The sequence below is a fragment of the Salvia splendens genome, chromosome 20 (genome assembly GCF_004379255.2).
Source record: "Salvia splendens isolate huo1 chromosome 20, SspV2, whole genome shotgun sequence".
NCBI classification, from domain to species: domain Eukaryota; kingdom Viridiplantae; phylum Streptophyta; class Magnoliopsida; order Lamiales; family Lamiaceae; genus Salvia; species Salvia splendens.
In genome coordinates, this window is record NC_056051.1 from 18,346,590 (window position 1) to 18,363,307 (window position 16,718).

The 16,718-nt window shown below is 40.8% G+C and overlaps 2 protein-coding genes across 2 annotated transcripts; one reads left to right on the forward strand and one right to left on the reverse strand.

The window, feature by feature from the left end:
• Positions 1-7,740: 7,740 nt before the first annotated feature.
• LOC121782411 lies at positions 7,741-12,707 on the reverse strand. The gene is made up of 8 exons (XM_042180246.1): positions 12,469-12,707; positions 12,307-12,328; positions 9,817-9,873; positions 9,644-9,725; positions 8,839-8,934; positions 8,561-8,685; positions 8,466-8,484; positions 7,741-8,290 (listed from the first exon to the last, which is right to left on the reverse strand). Exons 1-8 carry the CDS (start codon positions 12,566-12,568, stop codon positions 8,030-8,032), a joined length of 762 nt encoding a protein of 253 aa, XP_042036180.1. The 5' UTR covers positions 12,569-12,707; the 3' UTR covers positions 7,741-8,029.
• A 1,172-nt stretch (positions 12,708-13,879) lies between these two features.
• LOC121781009 (zinc finger protein CONSTANS-like) lies at positions 13,880-15,680 on the forward strand. Its single transcript, XM_042178686.1, has 4 exons — positions 13,880-14,553; positions 14,635-14,814; positions 14,998-15,126; positions 15,365-15,680. The coding sequence occupies exons 1-4, from the start codon at positions 14,086-14,088 to the stop codon at positions 15,473-15,475; spliced, it is 888 nt and encodes a 295-aa protein (XP_042034620.1). The 5' UTR covers positions 13,880-14,085; the 3' UTR covers positions 15,476-15,680.
• The last annotated feature ends 1,038 nt before the right edge of the window (positions 15,681-16,718 follow it).

Below are 16,718 nucleotides of genomic sequence, written 5' to 3' on the forward strand. Positions count from 1 at the left end.
CAAGGTATTTAGAGACAACAGTGATGTGGCTGTAGTGGATGAAATTCCACTACAACCACGTACCTTGGCCACATACTGACCAGTAGGATAGGAATTTAGAATTCCACTGGGCCAATTCTTTTGAAAGTCTACACTTACTGGCCAAGTAGAATTCTAAATTGCCTAGGTAAAGATGTAAATATTGTGAATATGTGGTAGTTAATTGATTTAAACCTTTGCATGTTAATGTTTAGAAAACCCAAAAATATTTTCGGGCCTTAATTATTATTTTGAAGTATGCATTGACCACGAGATTGCTTATTTGGTGCTATTTCAATTTTTATTTAAGTGTCCATTTGAATTATTTTCCTTATTAGGCAAGTATAGGGGGAATTATGGAGAGGACGAAAATTTGAATTAAGGTTTGTGCAGCTTTTGCAGGGTGGCAGCGGCTGGAAGAGGCGCGTGAGCAGAGAGAGGAGACACGCCAGCCAATCAGAAGCCGGCATTCTCAACCGTCTCTCCTTTGAAACGACGCGAACGGATACCTCCCATAGCCGGTTACAACTACCCACAACTGCTCTCTCTCTTCCTCATTTAACCATACCGTCTTCACCCTTCTCCTTCACAAACCCTCATTTTCATTTTCACTTTTAAAAATTTTCTTCCATCTCGCCCAGAAATTAAACTCCAAAACTCCACAAACACCAACCCCCACATATACCCGGAATCTCACAGATCTAAGACATGGGAAAGAAAGCACGGGCAACAAAAATCAAACCCACTTCAACCCGCAGGGAAGAACAGCCACCGAGCCCACAACCACCGCCGCGGGAAGAACGGCCACCGAGCCCACAACCACAACCGCAAACTTCAGAGCCGACTCCTCAAGCGCCAACAATGGTCTCCTTGGAAGCAATGGCGGCGTTTCTTCGACAGCAGGACCCTAATAGGAATTGGTCGGCGGCGCTGGCCGGTTTTGGTCAAATCGGGAGACAAGAGAGAGTAATCGGAGAAAATCCTTCGGAACTGATTGTACCAGCTACAGCAACACTCCCCACCTCCATTGCGACTTCCTCCGAAATTCCACCAGAAAGAGAAGCTCCATCGACTACCGCACCACCTGAGTCCTCGGAACCCTCAGAAACTCCACAACACAGTGATTCAATGGAGATTGACCCCATTTCCGCTCATTACGATTCCGACTCAGAAGAACGTGAAGCGAGGAAAGGTCAGGAACAGAGGAACCTACGGGGGGAAGTCGGATCGGAGAAAACGCTGACGGCGGAAGTCGTTCCCCGAAAAGTGGCGAGGGAGGAGATAGATCTGAACGAATCAGCCAAGAAGCAAGGCCTAATGACCGATGAGGAATTTCAGGCTATTTTAGATGATGTCAATCGGATGGGAGATGACACTGCCGTGGTGGCTGAGGGGCTAGACCTCGCATCACGAGCAGTAGGAGAGAGTGAAGAAGCCGAAGAAGGAAACCGCTCAGAAAACCAAGCTAGGGAAGAAGAGATTATGCCGGAATCACCTCAGCCAGAAGCAGAGAGGAGTGATACATCTATTGAAGCACAGGAAACGAAAGCAAAAGAAACAGAAGCAAGACCAGAAGTACCCAACCCAGTGGCACCTCCGGTGACAAAACCGAAGGCCATCAAGAGGAAGTTGGTGTTGAAGTGCGAACCTAAGGCTAGACAGCCAAAGCCGCAAAGGGTATCTCAACGATGCTTAGGGAAGTGGGCAGCTAGTAAGGCGAAGCCGAACACAGAGGCAGATCCCTTGGAGATCTTGAGTGAAGAAGAGAGGACCTCTCCCACAAAACCTGGGGAGGAGTCTTTACCTGTTACTGACCTAGAGGATACTGCAATGGAAACCGAAGCGGTCTCTCCAACACTGAGTGGCCAAGATGAAGAGGCTGTCGGGATGGCTGAGGGTCTGGACCTCGCATCCAGGTCAGTAGGCCACAAGGAGACCAGTCCTACTACCCAGGATCCACTTTCGACACAAGCTAAGAAGGAACCCGAAGAAGAGAAAGACAAGGATGACGGAGAGGAAGTTAGATACCGTGAAGAGAGAAAACGAAAGGGGAAGACCCCTATGAAGAAGAAGCCCAGCAACAAGAAGCCACGTACAGTGAACACTGGCATAGTCATTACTGAGTCAGTTCAGCGAGTCCAGGAACACCGGAGGGAGCAAAGTGATAGCGAATACGCTGCCAGCGAGGAATCAGCCTCCGACAGCGATATCTCTTTGGAGGATGAGGAGTACGCCGAACAACAGCTTCTGGATGATCATCGGGAGTTAGTCCACCCACCGGTAGAGAGACTGAGGTACCGGCGCTGGACAGTGGACCTTACTGATGATCTGGTGGAGGAGATGAAGCTTTTCGACTCGAAGGAGCTACAGAAAGTTTTCGATAGCAAGGATGAAGGGAGTAAGCAGGTGAAGAGCGGAAAGGTACTTCATATTCCTTCTTTAGATGAGTTGGGTGCCCGCGAGCAGTTTCTCTCTTATTTGCACGCGTTAGGTTTTGAGTGGTTGTTGGAGAATGGGGATCCGAGTGTCCCGGTTAGATTAGCGACGGAGTTTTTCACGACCTTTAGGTTTAAGGTCACCACTAATCTAGATGAGGAATGTATCAGTTTTAGGCTGTTTGGCGGAGAGATACGGATGAGCTTGATTGAGTGGACCGTGCGTCTGGGAATGTGCAGTTTAGAGGAGGCCATAGGGCCTCAGTGGAGAAGTAGGGAGCGGGGAATTCCCCGCAGACATGTGGAATTTGAGCCCCAGGAAGCCTGGGAGAAACTTACTCACCCTGATGCAGGGCAATTCCAGTCCACTATTTCCCGCTCCGTTCATTTCAACAACCCAATCCTACGCCTAGTCCAGCTTTACCTGGATTTCAATTTGTTGGGGCAATCGAACTCCGCTGTTAGGACATCGATGACGGAGTTATATTTTCTCTGGTGCGCCAAGCATGGAAGGAAGTTGCATCTGGGTTTTTGGACCGCCTACCAATGCCATCTAATTGCCACCCACCCAGCGAGGAACCTCACTCTCTGCCATATCTTGGGAGTGTTAATCAGAAACAACATCATCATCACGGAGGCCGAAGACTTATCCGACCAGATCATGGTGGATCCTCCTGGTCTTTTTGATACACCTTTGTTCGTCCGAACGAACACCGTTTACATGAGGCAAGGCGTACCACATTTCTACGCAATGGGAGAAGAAGCTATACCGACTGGGAGATCTGCAGCACATCCGGGAACACAAGATCAGAAGCAGAAACAGGAAAGGCTAGAGAAGGTTGTGGACGAGATAGCGGAGGAAAACAGACAGATGAGATCAGAAATGACACGGTTAGCATCAGTAATGGAAGGGATCCTGAAGGAGTCTGCAGGACAGACGAGGCAGAGTCAGAAGCAAGAGGCTTTGGAGACGATTGTTACCAGGCTAGGAGAGGAAAACCACCGAATGATAGCAGAAATGACCAGGATGACGTCCGTGATAAACGAGATACTGATGATGTTAGCACAAGGAAGACAAGAGGAAGATGTTGGACCGAGTGGCCATGGAGGCCGAACTAATGAACCACGAGTATCAGAGGAGGTATTAACCGAGACGAAAAAAGCAGAGCAGAAACAAGAGACGGAACAAGAGGAAGGAGATGCCGAAGAGTGGGCAGAATCTGGGAACAATCAATCCGAGAATGAGGAGGAGCAACCGGAAAACCCACCTGCACCACAACCTGCCCCGCGAAGGAGCAGGAGGAACAAGTGACCACCACCCCACCTGACCAGTTAGTTTTCTTTTTATTTTTAGTTTTTAGTTTTTCGTACTTTATTTGTTTAGGTAGTATAATTTGTGTTTGTGCGCAAACCCCATTTCTAACACTTAGCCTATTTTATAGTCTAAGTGTGAGAAGTAAAGGGTTTGTCTCTTTGGCGCATGTTTTCTGTGTTTACTTGTTTATTGTTTTTCGTAAGCATGTTGGCCCACACTTAGCCCATTACATGGCCTAAGTGTGAGGAGTTTTGTATATATGTATGTTTTGTTTGTTGGTTTCTGTTTAGGTTTTCAAACTCTCCCACTTAGCCTATTCCATAGTCTAAGTGTGAGAAGTTTTAGTTTTAATATGTTGTTTTTGTCTGTTTGTCTATGTGTCCACCATACTGGCCATTACCTTTTCCACTTCCCAGCCTTATCTGAGGGCAGACACTTGTGACGTGGGAGGGGGACGCAATGACCAGTATGATGAATGTGTATATGTGTGGTCTGTGTTTGTGCTTTTGTTAGTGTCCAGTTAGGTATAGTTTTTTTTATTTTGTGTGTTGATTGGGCTTAAAACTCATCTGTCTTGAGCTGACGGTGAGGGGAATTGAGAGAGATACGACATGCTGGAAAACAGAAACCACCCCCCTTAGTACCTCCTAGCCAGGATAGATGACGCAAGTATGAGGGAAAAGCCCATCCTTAGAGCCAAACACGAAAGCCCTCTTACAATGTGAGTTATAAGCTTTAAGTGGAACTACTTTCCACATATATTGAAAAGAAAAGAGCGGCTGCCACGAACTACCTAAGATAAAGTGACCACGAGTAGCGAACACTGAAGGCAGTAGGAAACACCCCCCCCCAAAAAAAAAAACCACCTTTAGAACCCATTTTCTTAACTCTTTGTACCCAGATATACACCCCTAGCCACTGGGATTGTGTGTGCAAGGCATGAGACGATTGGAGCTTACTGGCCAGAAGGTGTACAAGAAAGCAATATCCAGCTGGGCAAGAAAGTTTGGAAGAAAATCGACCAGGGAGTTATCCCAGGTCCACAAAAAAGAAGAAGAAGGTATAAGGGTGGCGAAGCCACAAAGAAAAAAAAAGAGAAGAATATGAAGAAAGATGGTCAGAAAACTTGACCACAAAAAGAAAGAGAAGGAATAAGGGTGGCGAAGCCACAAGAAGCTACTGACCAATTGGAGATCATAGCCAGAAGCGCCAGCCAAGAGAAGCAACAACCAAGAGCCCGAATGCACACAGTTCCCCCACCTCAATAAAGCAGAAATTTTGAACCTAGAGCCTTAGGAACATCCACCCCAAAAAATTACAAACCAATAGCCCCGTTACAAACCTTTAAGCCCTTCAGTAGCTACACGTGAGATCTAAGTCCGAAGCAATCGTGGTTGAGCATATTGAGAGAAATGCAGTCCTAACATTCCTGGTGAGGTATGAGTGACTGAGTGAACCTAGTGTTTGGCCGAGAGGTGTGGGCGATCCTGACAAGCGGATATACTGACTGGGAGAGAAAAGGGAGGCGGCGAAAGTTTAAGGCTGTCTAAGGCCGGATTGCACCTGATCCAGAGGGGAGGGATGGTTGAAAATATAGCCCAATTACTGTGTTAATGTGTCTTAGGTGTTTTAGTTTTCTTTTATGTGTTTGTCTTTGTTATGTGTTTTTCTTTGCGTCATAGTTAGAGTCTAGGGTAGGATAGAGTCGGTCAGGGGAGTAACCAGGCTAGAATTCGACTTACTTCTTTTTGTTTGTTCTTCACGCTTGAGGATAAGCATGTGGTAAGTGTGAGCAGTTTGATCAGTCGTATTCTAGGCCTTGGTTACTGGTCAGTATGATGTGCACAATTGATTATATCTGCAAAACAGTTGCTCAAAGTGTGCAGGTTGAGTGTTCTAGCCAGTAGGCAAAGCTTCAAATACTTCGGGTGAAAAGGGCGTCAGGACGATTATGTACTGACCTGTATACATGCGAAAATGGCTCGAGATGGAGAAGAAGGATAGCTGGGACTGATCTACCACAATTAAGGGCAAAGAAGTCATCTCACCACAAGGTTTTACCCTAAAATCAAGGGTAAGCCTCCCTATAAAAGGAAGCCACATGGAGAGAGAAAAGGAGAACTCATTTTCATCATCACTCTTAGGTAGAATTCTCTCGGTAGTTCAGTCCTTCAGCCCGGTCCAGAGTCTCGTTCCTCGCCACTGCCATGGTCACTTGAAGGTCGTCAAGAAGTTCCCGGAGTTCCAGACGTTCTCATCCAGTCAGCAAGATCGTAGTTAGAAGTTTCATCGCCCGGCGTGGCAAAACACTTTTATTTCGCTTTCGTAGTTAAATTGCTTGTTTTTCCTTACGCTGGATCTTTGTTTGCTTTTGAATTTCACTGCCTAGAAGTACTTTGTTTGAAGATCCGAACATGTTTTATGCTATGAAGTTGTTTTCTGTTCAGTTTACTTCGCCGATCTCCTTTCCTTCTGCCTAGTCAGCTTAGATCTAGAGTTTCTGGTCGTTTTGAGTATCGAATCGTGTGTTTCCAGTTCGTCGCTTATTTCTTCGAGTTAACATAATCTGTTTACTTTTATTTCATAGAAGTTTGTTTCATGCAAGGTGCAGTTATGTGTTTCCTGTTTTCTTCCATGCTGATCAGTAGGCGGAATTTCAGTTTCGATGTTTGATTTTCGATTTGGAATCTTTGATTGTAGATCTGTGTTCATGAGTTATTAATCTGTGTTTTAATGGTGTTGAATCTGGTTTGTTTTCTGATTTTAGTTTGTGTTTGTTAAAGAAGATGATGTCCATATCCAATGTTGGGGACCACTTTGCTTTTTAGATGCTTTTTGCTTTTTGTCCTTCACTTTTAGTTATACCCTGCAGACCTGTCAGCCTAGTCACCACAACTACCACTACCTTCTGATATTCTGTTTAGCCCAAAATAGAAACCCAGTACCTTTCGAATATTTTTCTGTTTCACCATGTCCACGTACACAGCTGCATATCAGAATCCTCTCACACCTCCTAGCCAGTAGGATACCACCTTCAATTTCTTGCCTAGGTAGAGACTCAACCCAAGCGTGGTAGCTAACCAGACCTTTCCAGAATATCACCACAATTCCAAAAACGCATTCATCTCTGTGGGATTCGACCCCTACCTTCGCTATACTACCCAGTAGAAGAGGGTTGAGGATTTATTGATACCAGGTTTAGGCTTAGCAGGGGATTGTTTCATCCTGATCAGTAGGATACATCCTTGCTTGAACGAGACCTACGCAAACCTGCTCTTTCACCCTTCACACGTTGTTTTGGTTCCATGACGCTAACTTCCCAATGTCTAGTATCTCCGTCGCCACGCTAACCGCTCCTTGTCCCCCACCCCTCCCTCGCCTTCCCCATTATTAATGCCCTTATCTAACTATTTTTTGCAATATTATTTATGATATGATTGGTAACTCGAATATTGTTTTGACAAAAATAGGTTACATTATAACAATGTAATGAGGTCCTGCAAATTAAAGGGGATGTCCTACATCGTCTAGAACGGCCGCACATTGAAGACAAGTTAAGATAGTGTGATATTTTATAACTATGTTTTAAATATATAAAAATGTCTTTTAACAAAACTAGCAAACCAATCGGACTTAAGATTTAAATAATCATTTGCTTTTAACCAGTGATGACATGATGGCTTCTTTCCAATTTAATTTAGCTTCCATAATCTGTGGAAATTTTATTATACTTGTGTTATGTTCAATGGTCTAAAAAGTAGTATTACAAGTTACAACCCCATATTAACATGTAAATGTCATTTGGTTAAATGCAACTATGATACGGTGACAAATGATGGTAATTAACCTCCAATTTCATTTTAATTCACTACTACCAAAGCAGGCACTTAAAATCAAGGTCGGAAATATAGGTTGCAATTGCAAGCAAAGAACCAAAAAATACATGATGCCTAGTTGGCCTATGCACACAAGTCCAACCAAAACACATGATTTCAAGTCAAGGCTTTACAAAATTAGGTCTTACACCGTAAACAAACGTTGTCCAGTAATTTATAGGTACAAACACAAACAACGAAGACGCATGCATCACTAAACAAGGACTCCCAAACATTGGTACCAACAAATTTAAAAAATATACAAGATCTCTATTTAATCACCGATATGAATATCTATCCACACCTTCATCATGTACTTGAAGCACTCCGTCTCCAACCAGTGATCCAACATTACAGAAAATCGATTTCCACTTCAGAAGTGAAGCTCACCTCTGATAGCCTGCAGGGGGGTACCCGGCAGGAGGATAGCCACTTGGAGGTGGGTAACCAGCAGCCTGTGGAGGAGGATAATTATGTTGCCCGTGCGCAGGTGGAGGATAAGTTGGCTGCCCATATGCAGGTGGAGGGTATCCGACAGTAGAGGGATACGGCTGATCAAGGCGTGACATTTGCTGCATAGGTGGAACTGTCATCGGTTGTGGGCCAAACTTGCCATCCCGCTTGTCCATTTCAATCTTGTGTTGTGTCTGATATTCAGAAAGGGAAATAACATTTTCATAGAAGAACACTTGATCCAAAACTATCTATGTCGGGGTTTCTAACTGATGCATCAGCTATAGCTTAACCTTTTTTTATGCAGTTAAGCTATCAAGCAAGCAGTTTAAGATATTAAATCTACATATCTACTGGTATGAGGCTTACCTGCATACAAGCACAAACCCTGCAAAAAGCAAATATACTTAGTAGGGATACATACTAAAGATTAACATTCATAACATATCATAAAATTTTCTTACGTGCAATACACCATATCAGACAAGCAAGACAGAATCTGAGAAGCCTCTGAGATCTCTTCACTTCCAACGATCATAGCAACGATGGAGAAAATGCAAGCAATTTGTTGGAGGCAAAACATGAAACCCTAGATACAGAACTAGCTGTTGGTCAAATACCACTCAAGAATATATATCCAGTAAGGTAGTATGGAAAGTACAAATGAGATTAATTGGTTTTGTGCACACAAACAAGCTCATGTGTGTGCGTGAGTGGGGGGAAGAGGAGAGAGAGAGAGTACAATGATGCAATTATCACACTGTGTTGTCTGTATGTTGAATTCATCTTGCAACAAAAACCGAGTAGAGGCAACTGAATTTCCAAAGCACAGGACAACCTGAAATTTGCATTGCAATTAATTTTACTATCTGCAATGCTGAGTAGCAGGAGTAGAAATGACATACAGGAGAACACAATAATAAATGCACTTAATACACATTGGAGAAGAGGGAAAAAGTGACTCGGAAAGCCATTGAGCTACAAGCTTAAGAGTTTACAGACCTCAAAAATTTTACATCACAGTCAGAGACTTAAAATGAAGTTCCTTTTTTCTTATTGTAAATAAAAATAAATAAATAAATAATTATGAACAGTTGATACTTTCAGGAGCAAAAGATTGTGGATGGACTATAACTAAAGTTCTATACTTACAGCGTAAATTACCAAAAACTATTTAAACATAAATGGTGATAAAATAAAAAATATAGGAAGTAGAAACAAGTATCATAGCTAGAGAAATTTTCCGTAGCTTTCTACAATTACTGCTATAATATCCTTAATCTCAAAGCTCAAAAGTTTGCAAATTGCAATTGATTCCTCCTAAATTACTTGAATCATCCTCGTGATACATGTACATAGATCATAGAAGGAAATCAATGCGAGCATAGATGAGTATCAAGACTGGAAAAACTATTTATAGGCTGCTAGAGTTGAAAGGAATGATTCTTCATGCTTCAGGGAAACTCTATTGACACAGAAAAGTTGTATAACAGTATAAAGTATCTTGGTTCATTATTAAGATAAAGATCCTCCAAGCCTGATATTACCTCAGTTGCAAGGCAAAATTGTGGACAGCGGCTTTCACCACATCGCCCACTGCAAGGCATATATCCAGCACAGCACACATACCTATCACAAGAAATGGAAAACCCATTATAAATTTATATCGGAAATAGGTGGTTGCGATTATATTCTAGAAGATGGAAGGGATTTTAGTTACCGGGACATGTCATTGTAGAGTGCTCTTTTGCGGAGCATATAAGACACGCAGGGTCCACTGTAATTTGGAAAGATCGAAGAATTACTTAAAATGGCCGAAATTTATTTTCACGCATGAGTAGGTGCAGAATCTAAGGCAGAGCAAAAACCTTTATTTAATGATTGGCTAACTATTACGAGATTGCAACAAAACTACACATCAGATGCACATAAGTTAGTAGGTGCTGGAAAAAATAAAAACTAACATCACCAACATACATCTTAAACTGGGCCTAAAATGCTCTTACACATAATTCTTGATACCCTGGGGAGTCTGACTGATTAAAAGATGATCAAACAAAATTTACAGATAACAGTTCTGCCTGAAGGGACAATAATTTCCAATCCCAAACCTTAACAGTTTGCAATATCCAGTAGGAATGTGTGAGTGATCAAAGGATGAGCAGAAAAAATTACAGATAACACTTCTACCAAACATGTCCAAGGGATAATAATTCTAAACCCCAAACTTTAATAGTATGTGCATAAATTGTCTGGCCAACAACGAAGGAAAATACAGTTTCCATAAGAGATACTTATAAACAATTTGAATGACGAAATACAAAGTTAGCGTGTAGAATTACCATAGATACTATAAATGCTATACAAGCAACTTTATGACTATAATTACCATAATCGAAAAAACAAAATTATACACTCCCTTCATCCCAAGGAAGATGACCCTTTCCTTGGGCGGCACGGGATTTTACGCATCTTTATTTTGTATGTCAAGTGGAGAGAGTAAAGTAAGAGAGAGAAAATAAGGTAGAGATAAAGTGTTTCCATTTTTAGTAATGGGTCATTTTGGTTGGGACAAACCAAAAAGGAAAATGAGTCATCTTTAGTAGTGGGACAGATGGGGTATGTATTTAACAAATAAACAAAACCTATTTTCCAGTTCCTCCAAATTTAAACTGCTTCACCAGCCAAACATTTCCTAGATACTTTACTAGTTTACTTAACAGACAAACTTAGGACCTCTAAAGGTCCATCGTATAGAATAAATTCCAAACTCGTAATGTTTAATTTATACCATTTGTTGTGGCCTCAGTATGGAATTTCCCCACAAGCATTGAGTTTGAGGCTAAGTGATCACATAGATAATCTCTATATATTCCCTTAGTCATCTTACAAGCTTACTTACTCAGCTTTGATTGTAACAAATTTGCAGAAACGACTACCAGGAAGGTTCAGGCAGTTTCTTAGCTATTGATCTGCTAATTACGAGTATATGAACAGGGTAAAAGAAATTTAATTAATACGAAGGTCAAAGGTAAGAGTATAAACCAACAAAATCAAAGACGCAAGAGATATTAAGCAATACCATGATCATCTTCATTACTCAACAAAAATTGTCGAGAAACATGTCAAAACCTTTGCCTTGTCATGGCCAACAAAGCTCGGGCATCAATCACGACAAAAACATGCCACAAACTCGAAACTGTGGTTGCCACACGCACTAGTGCACTATCTCGATTTTCATATCCAGTGTGAGGCCCTCCCGACCCTCAATTCAACCACCAATCTATTCCTTATTGTGAGGTCAATGTTTTCCCCAAACCAATCATCCAAAACGGAGACTCATTTTTGGTCGAACAACCCATGCACCAAATCTCAATTTTTCAACAAATTCTAAAATTTAAGTGACTGAGAAGGAAACAACGTCGTTAGCTGTTTGATTAATGAGGTGGAAAATTGAAAAATACACCTAATTGTACTTATCATCCCTGTCACACTTCCAATGCTACAAAATTCTCAGTGATCCATGATTAATCAATTTTTCAAACTTCATAACATAAAAAAAACAAAGTTAAGGCCATACTCAACTCTGCTGGAAGTTATAATAAAATTAACCCAATACTTTTGCTATGGCTTTCCTCACATGTTAGCCATAACCATCAGGGGCTTAGGGGGCATTAACTTTTCATGATTAATAAGTTGAAAGTTGAAACATTTGAGTTTTGTTCCCCACATAACTAGGATTTCGTGGCATATGAGTCAAAACAAAATTAGCTCAAAATGATAGATATTGTGAAGAGCCTTCATAAACCAAAGTTCCAAGCCATCTACTTAGTAAACAATAGACTAGTCTATACCATTTTTAACTATCTATGTTAATCCCCAAAGATAAAACACTCCCTCAAGAGTTAAATTGGTATTGTTACCATCAATTAATACCCTAAATTAAGCACAAATTCATGTAACTGAGAACTAAACTAATCCAAGTCAACACTGAGTCACAACAAAGTCTCAAAACCTAACTCAACGGATTCGAGCTGTGAAAACTTGGCATAAAAAACCTTTAATAAAAGCATATTATTCCAATCGAAACTCAGATCTCAAAAACAAACAAACACCAAGCAGAAAAACTAAAATCAGACCGTAATTTCTTAGAAACAAATAGTCTGGCAACAAAAATATAAAATCTTAAGCGATGAATCAATACGCTTACCACCAAAACGACAAGCAACAATCTGCCAAAAAGCAAACAATAAAATAAAATCAGTAGCGAAATAAAAGAACAGAACAGAATAACCACAGACGCACAAAGCATTGAGCGCAAATGAGCTAGGCGTAGGGATAGAGGAACTTATACAGTAATACTAATACTTACATGGTGGATCATTTTGGATGGTGCGCATAAGATCGGTGTGCCAGAGGTTGCGATAATTCTGGCGCTCCTGCATCTTGTCCATATTCGCCTGAGACCCCATTTTTGCTGCTACAACGAAAAATCCCCCTCAATTGAACTCCTTTTTCAATTTCTGGGGGAGAGAGAAAGGGAGACGTAGAAGAGGAGGAAGCGGTTTGTGAAGAAAAGTGCTAGAAATTGACAGCGGGTAGGGATGTTTCTACGAAGTCGCTTCGATAGCATCTATTTTAATTTTTTTTAATGGTCAAAACTTCGATAGCTTCTAGATAATTTTGTTACGGTACACTAGAGGTGCCACAGTTTTGGAACCGGCGGTTACGGTTCGGAATGCTGGTTTCGGTTTTAGAAATTGTTGAACCGGAACTGATCCGTGAGGGTGTTTCGCGGTTTCGGTTCCGAACAGGTGGTTTTTTACGATTCCCGATCCGCCAGTTTTTTTTCGATTCCGGCTTGGTTTCACGGTTTTTCAACTGTTTTTCGTTGTTCCGGTTTGGAACCAGCAGTTCCAGCATGGTTTCGGTTCGAAAATTTTTGTACCTGAACCCAACCACGGTTCAAAAATTGACGGTTTCGGTTCGAGTGAATTCTCACTGTTTCGGTTCAGAACCATAACAGGCGATTATGATTTCAATTTTAACCGCCGATTCGATAAATCTTGGGCAGGTCTACAGTGTATAGTACTCCCTATTTAAGACTTTGACTTTTATTTTCGTCACATAATTCCGATAATTTTTTGCTCTATTCTAGTACTAGTAAAAAAAATTATTCCTTTCTCTATAAGTTATTTAAAACATTCCTTCTATACAAGCAATTTAAAAAACTCCTCATGTCATTCATAATAGGAATACCCTAGCCAACGCCTAGCAATAGTCTGACCTAAAACTCCTCCTGTCACGTCATCATTCCCTTTCCACAGCCTAGTCAATACCCTAGCCTTCCTGTGGCCTAGCCAATGTCATAGCCTCTAATTTAATTCATTTTAATTATTAGTGTTATCAAATATTTAAAAAAATGAACGGTAATGAATTGTATATATATATAAAGTAGAAATAAAAAATTATAAAAAAAATAAAAAATTATCTCGCTCGGCAGTCTAACGCAATAGTGGACTAACCACCGCCTTAGTCCACGCCCTAGCTCTAGGGTGTTTTTTTTTCGTCCTCTCAACTAGCTGAGCGCCTAGCCGCATGACGGCAGCTAGGGCGTCGGCTAGTCCGATGCTCTTAGTTTATATTTTGTTATTAAAACAAGTAAAGCTATTTTTTCCGGGTTATATCGTAATAAACAAACAATTGAAGGGGTTCACATGCAAATCAGGTTGTCTTTATATACAACAACAGGACTGTCCATTCCTTCGTCGATTCTCTTCTACTAAACCTTTTCAATTCAATTCAGTAACCAATTCGCACCTTCTCACCGTAGCTGCTTGTGCGTGATGTGTGTGTGAGAGAAAGCAGAAAAAACTACATTCCTACGTAGAGATCGCATACTGGAATTCTTGTATCTCCTCAACTAATATTGTAGAAACATTCTCAAATTTTTTAAAATAGTTGAGTTTATTTTTTAAAAATTACTCCGATGTCTTCCGAGCTCTACATGTTCGACAACTCCTACTTCTCCGATCCATTCTCTCCGTTCCCCGATTCCGCCTTCGGAATATTCGACGAAGCCGCCGACGAGGCCGCTGCCAATCTGCACCAATTGGCGTCGTCGCTGCTGTCGTCGTCGCCGCCGAGCGCGGAGCTACAGAATCTGTCGCTGTCGCAGCTCGCCAGCGAGGTGAAGATGGAGGAATGCCAGCTCGGATTTCCCGCCCTCAACAATAACAACAGCAACTCGTTCTCACCGCACGAAACCGCATTGAAGCTAATGCAGAGGAGCTACAGCAGCAACGGCTTCGAAAACTCCCGCGACTTCTCCTTCCGCCCGCAGTTCGGCTCCGTTCTCGAACCTTCCCATGACCTGCAGGCGCAGATCATGTCCTCGTCGGAAACCGCCTTCCAATCCGGCCATATGAGGAGAGTTTGCAGCACCGGCGATCTTCAAGTTCGATCCTTCACCGTTACTTTTTTTTTTTTTGCAATATTAGAGAAAAAAATAATGATAGAATTAAATCCTCTGTTTTAGAAAATGAAGTCGGATTTCCAACCGAGAAGCGCGTTGTCTTCGAGCGCGCTTACCGCGGAGAAATCGTTCATCGAGGAAGCCAATTTCAAAGTCGGGCGTTACAGCGCCGAGGAGAGGAAGGAGAGGATCGACCGATACAGAGCAAAGCGGACTCAAAGGAATTTCAACAAGACTATCAAGGTGAATAATACTTTCTCTGTATTTATTTTTGTTAAGATAAACTTTATTCTCTTTTTTACTTTACTTTTTTTACCGTTAATCATCTGCTTGATATTGTTCAAGTTGGAGTCAATGAAGGTGCGTGAATAATAAATGCTTGCTTGTGTTTTTTTATCTGAACTTTTTATTATGTGATCAAAATAGTATGCATGTCGGAAAACGCTAGCGGACACGCGACCGAGAATACGCGGCCGTTTCGCGCGGAACGACGAAACCGTAGAGATTTCAAAGGCATCAATGTATCATAGATATGAAGATGAAGATGATCTTTGGGTAATGATATTCCCCTTTGCTTTTCCGTCATTTTTTTGTAAAAAGTTGTATAAAGATGAACATCACTTTCCTTTAGTCGGAAAGTTTGGTTTTGTCGAATCTTTTATTACCTTACCAACCTTGAGAATTGACAAACATCTATATCAAATTTTATAGAAGTATACATCAAAATATTATAAGTTATCATGAACAACTAATTCATCAAGTTGTCATCTAACGATATTATGTATGATTTCAGACAAATATGCAGATGGAAGGGCTGCACGAAGAAGAGGAGGAGCAAGCAAACAGAGGCTTTTTACATATGTCGTCGGATTGTAATTATCAGTACCAAAACTATAGATTCTGAAATCTACAATTTGATTACAAAGATCCAAGTGACCAAGTTGAATAAGTTGCGGCTAATGTCTACTATTTCAATGTAATAGTAAGTTAGATTTGGTAATTTCTCTAGTTATAATTTATATTGATGATGCTTTTTTGCATCTTAGTCTCATCTCAATGTGTATATATTGGAACCAAAACATATCAATAACAAGTTGAGGTTTCCACCAGATTATGGTTTTTGTAGAGAATACTTGCACATATTCTCCTGTTGCATGAACTTTTTGCAGCACAAAAATACATTCTCCTCTGTTACTAAAAGAATCAGGGATGCTTTTTATTATTTTTTTTAAAAAAAAGAGTACTCTCTCAGTCTCATAGAAATAGGTTAATTGGGGATGACACAAGTTTTAATGTGTATTTGATAAAGTAAGACAGAATGAGAAAAAATTGTTGAAATAATATAGTTGATGGTGGAGCTCATGAAAAACGTTTCCGTAAGGGGATATGGACTAATTTTGTGGGACGAACGAAAGAAGGAATTCGATCTATTTCTATGGAAGGGGAGAGTAGATCATAATGGCATTTAATTTATTTAGTTTGATAAATCAAGCCTCTAACCTATAGATTGGAGTGGAAATGTCTTGAGGAGAAGGACTTCAATATAAAAATTAGAGAATCTTATAGGCCACTTTACCTAGATGATCACGATCATGTTCTACATTTAATTTGAATAATAATTGTTGCATCATATCATTTCCCCCTTTTTGTTTTACTGAAATACCTAGGGCTGGTTTGGGTGTACGTATTTGTATTCCAATTTTCGTATTATGGGAGTGATTATATTATCGTATGTTAAAAAACTGGGAAGTATGATATTGATGCAGATTAGATAATTCTTTGTTATTAAGTGAAGGCCCAATCTTGATTATCCTCCATACAACCAACTGTTCAGGAGTACATTTTTTACTTGTTATTGTTAATGATAGCTTATATAATCAAACATAATTAATACTTACTCCCCCATCCGCTATTAAATGTCTAATTTTTTTTCTGTCCGCCCACCAATAAATGTCTCATTTCACTTTTACTATTTTTTATAAGTGGACCATATTCTACTAACTCATTTCATTCACATTTTAATTTTAAACTAGTATAAAATTAGGACTCACATTCCATTAACTTTTTTTTTCCAATTTTTTTTTATAAAGTCAAACAATTTCTTAAAATCTGCACGGGTCAAAATTGAGACATTTATTGACGGAGGG

What these genes read in the sequence shown, in the direction of transcription:
- LOC121781009 (XM_042178686.1), top strand. Translation starts at nt 14,086, where the DNA reads ATGTCTTCCGAGCTCTACATGTTCGACAACTCCTACTTCTCCGATCCA. An exon ending in ATTTCAACAAGACTATCAAG is followed by an intron (nt 14,815 to 14,997) that starts GTGAATAATACT and finishes TGATCAAAATAG; the next exon opens with TATGCATGTCGGAAAACGCT. An exon ending in AAGATGAAGATGATCTTTGG is followed by an intron (nt 15,127 to 15,364) that starts GTAATGATATTC and finishes GTATGATTTCAG; the next exon opens with ACAAATATGCAGATGGAAGG.
- LOC121782411 (XM_042180246.1), bottom strand. Translation starts at nt 12,568, where the DNA reads ATGGGGTCTCAGGCGAATATGGACAAGATGCAGGAGCGCCAGAATTAT. An exon ending in TGTTGCTTGTCGTTTTGGTG is followed by an intron (nt 9,874 to 12,306) that starts GTAAGCGTATTG and finishes TCCAAATTACAG; the next exon opens with TGGACCCTGCGTGTCTTATA. An exon ending in AATTTTGCCTTGCAACTGAG is followed by an intron (nt 8,935 to 9,643) that starts GTAATATCAGGC and finishes TGCAAATTTCAG; the next exon opens with GTTGTCCTGTGCTTTGGAAA.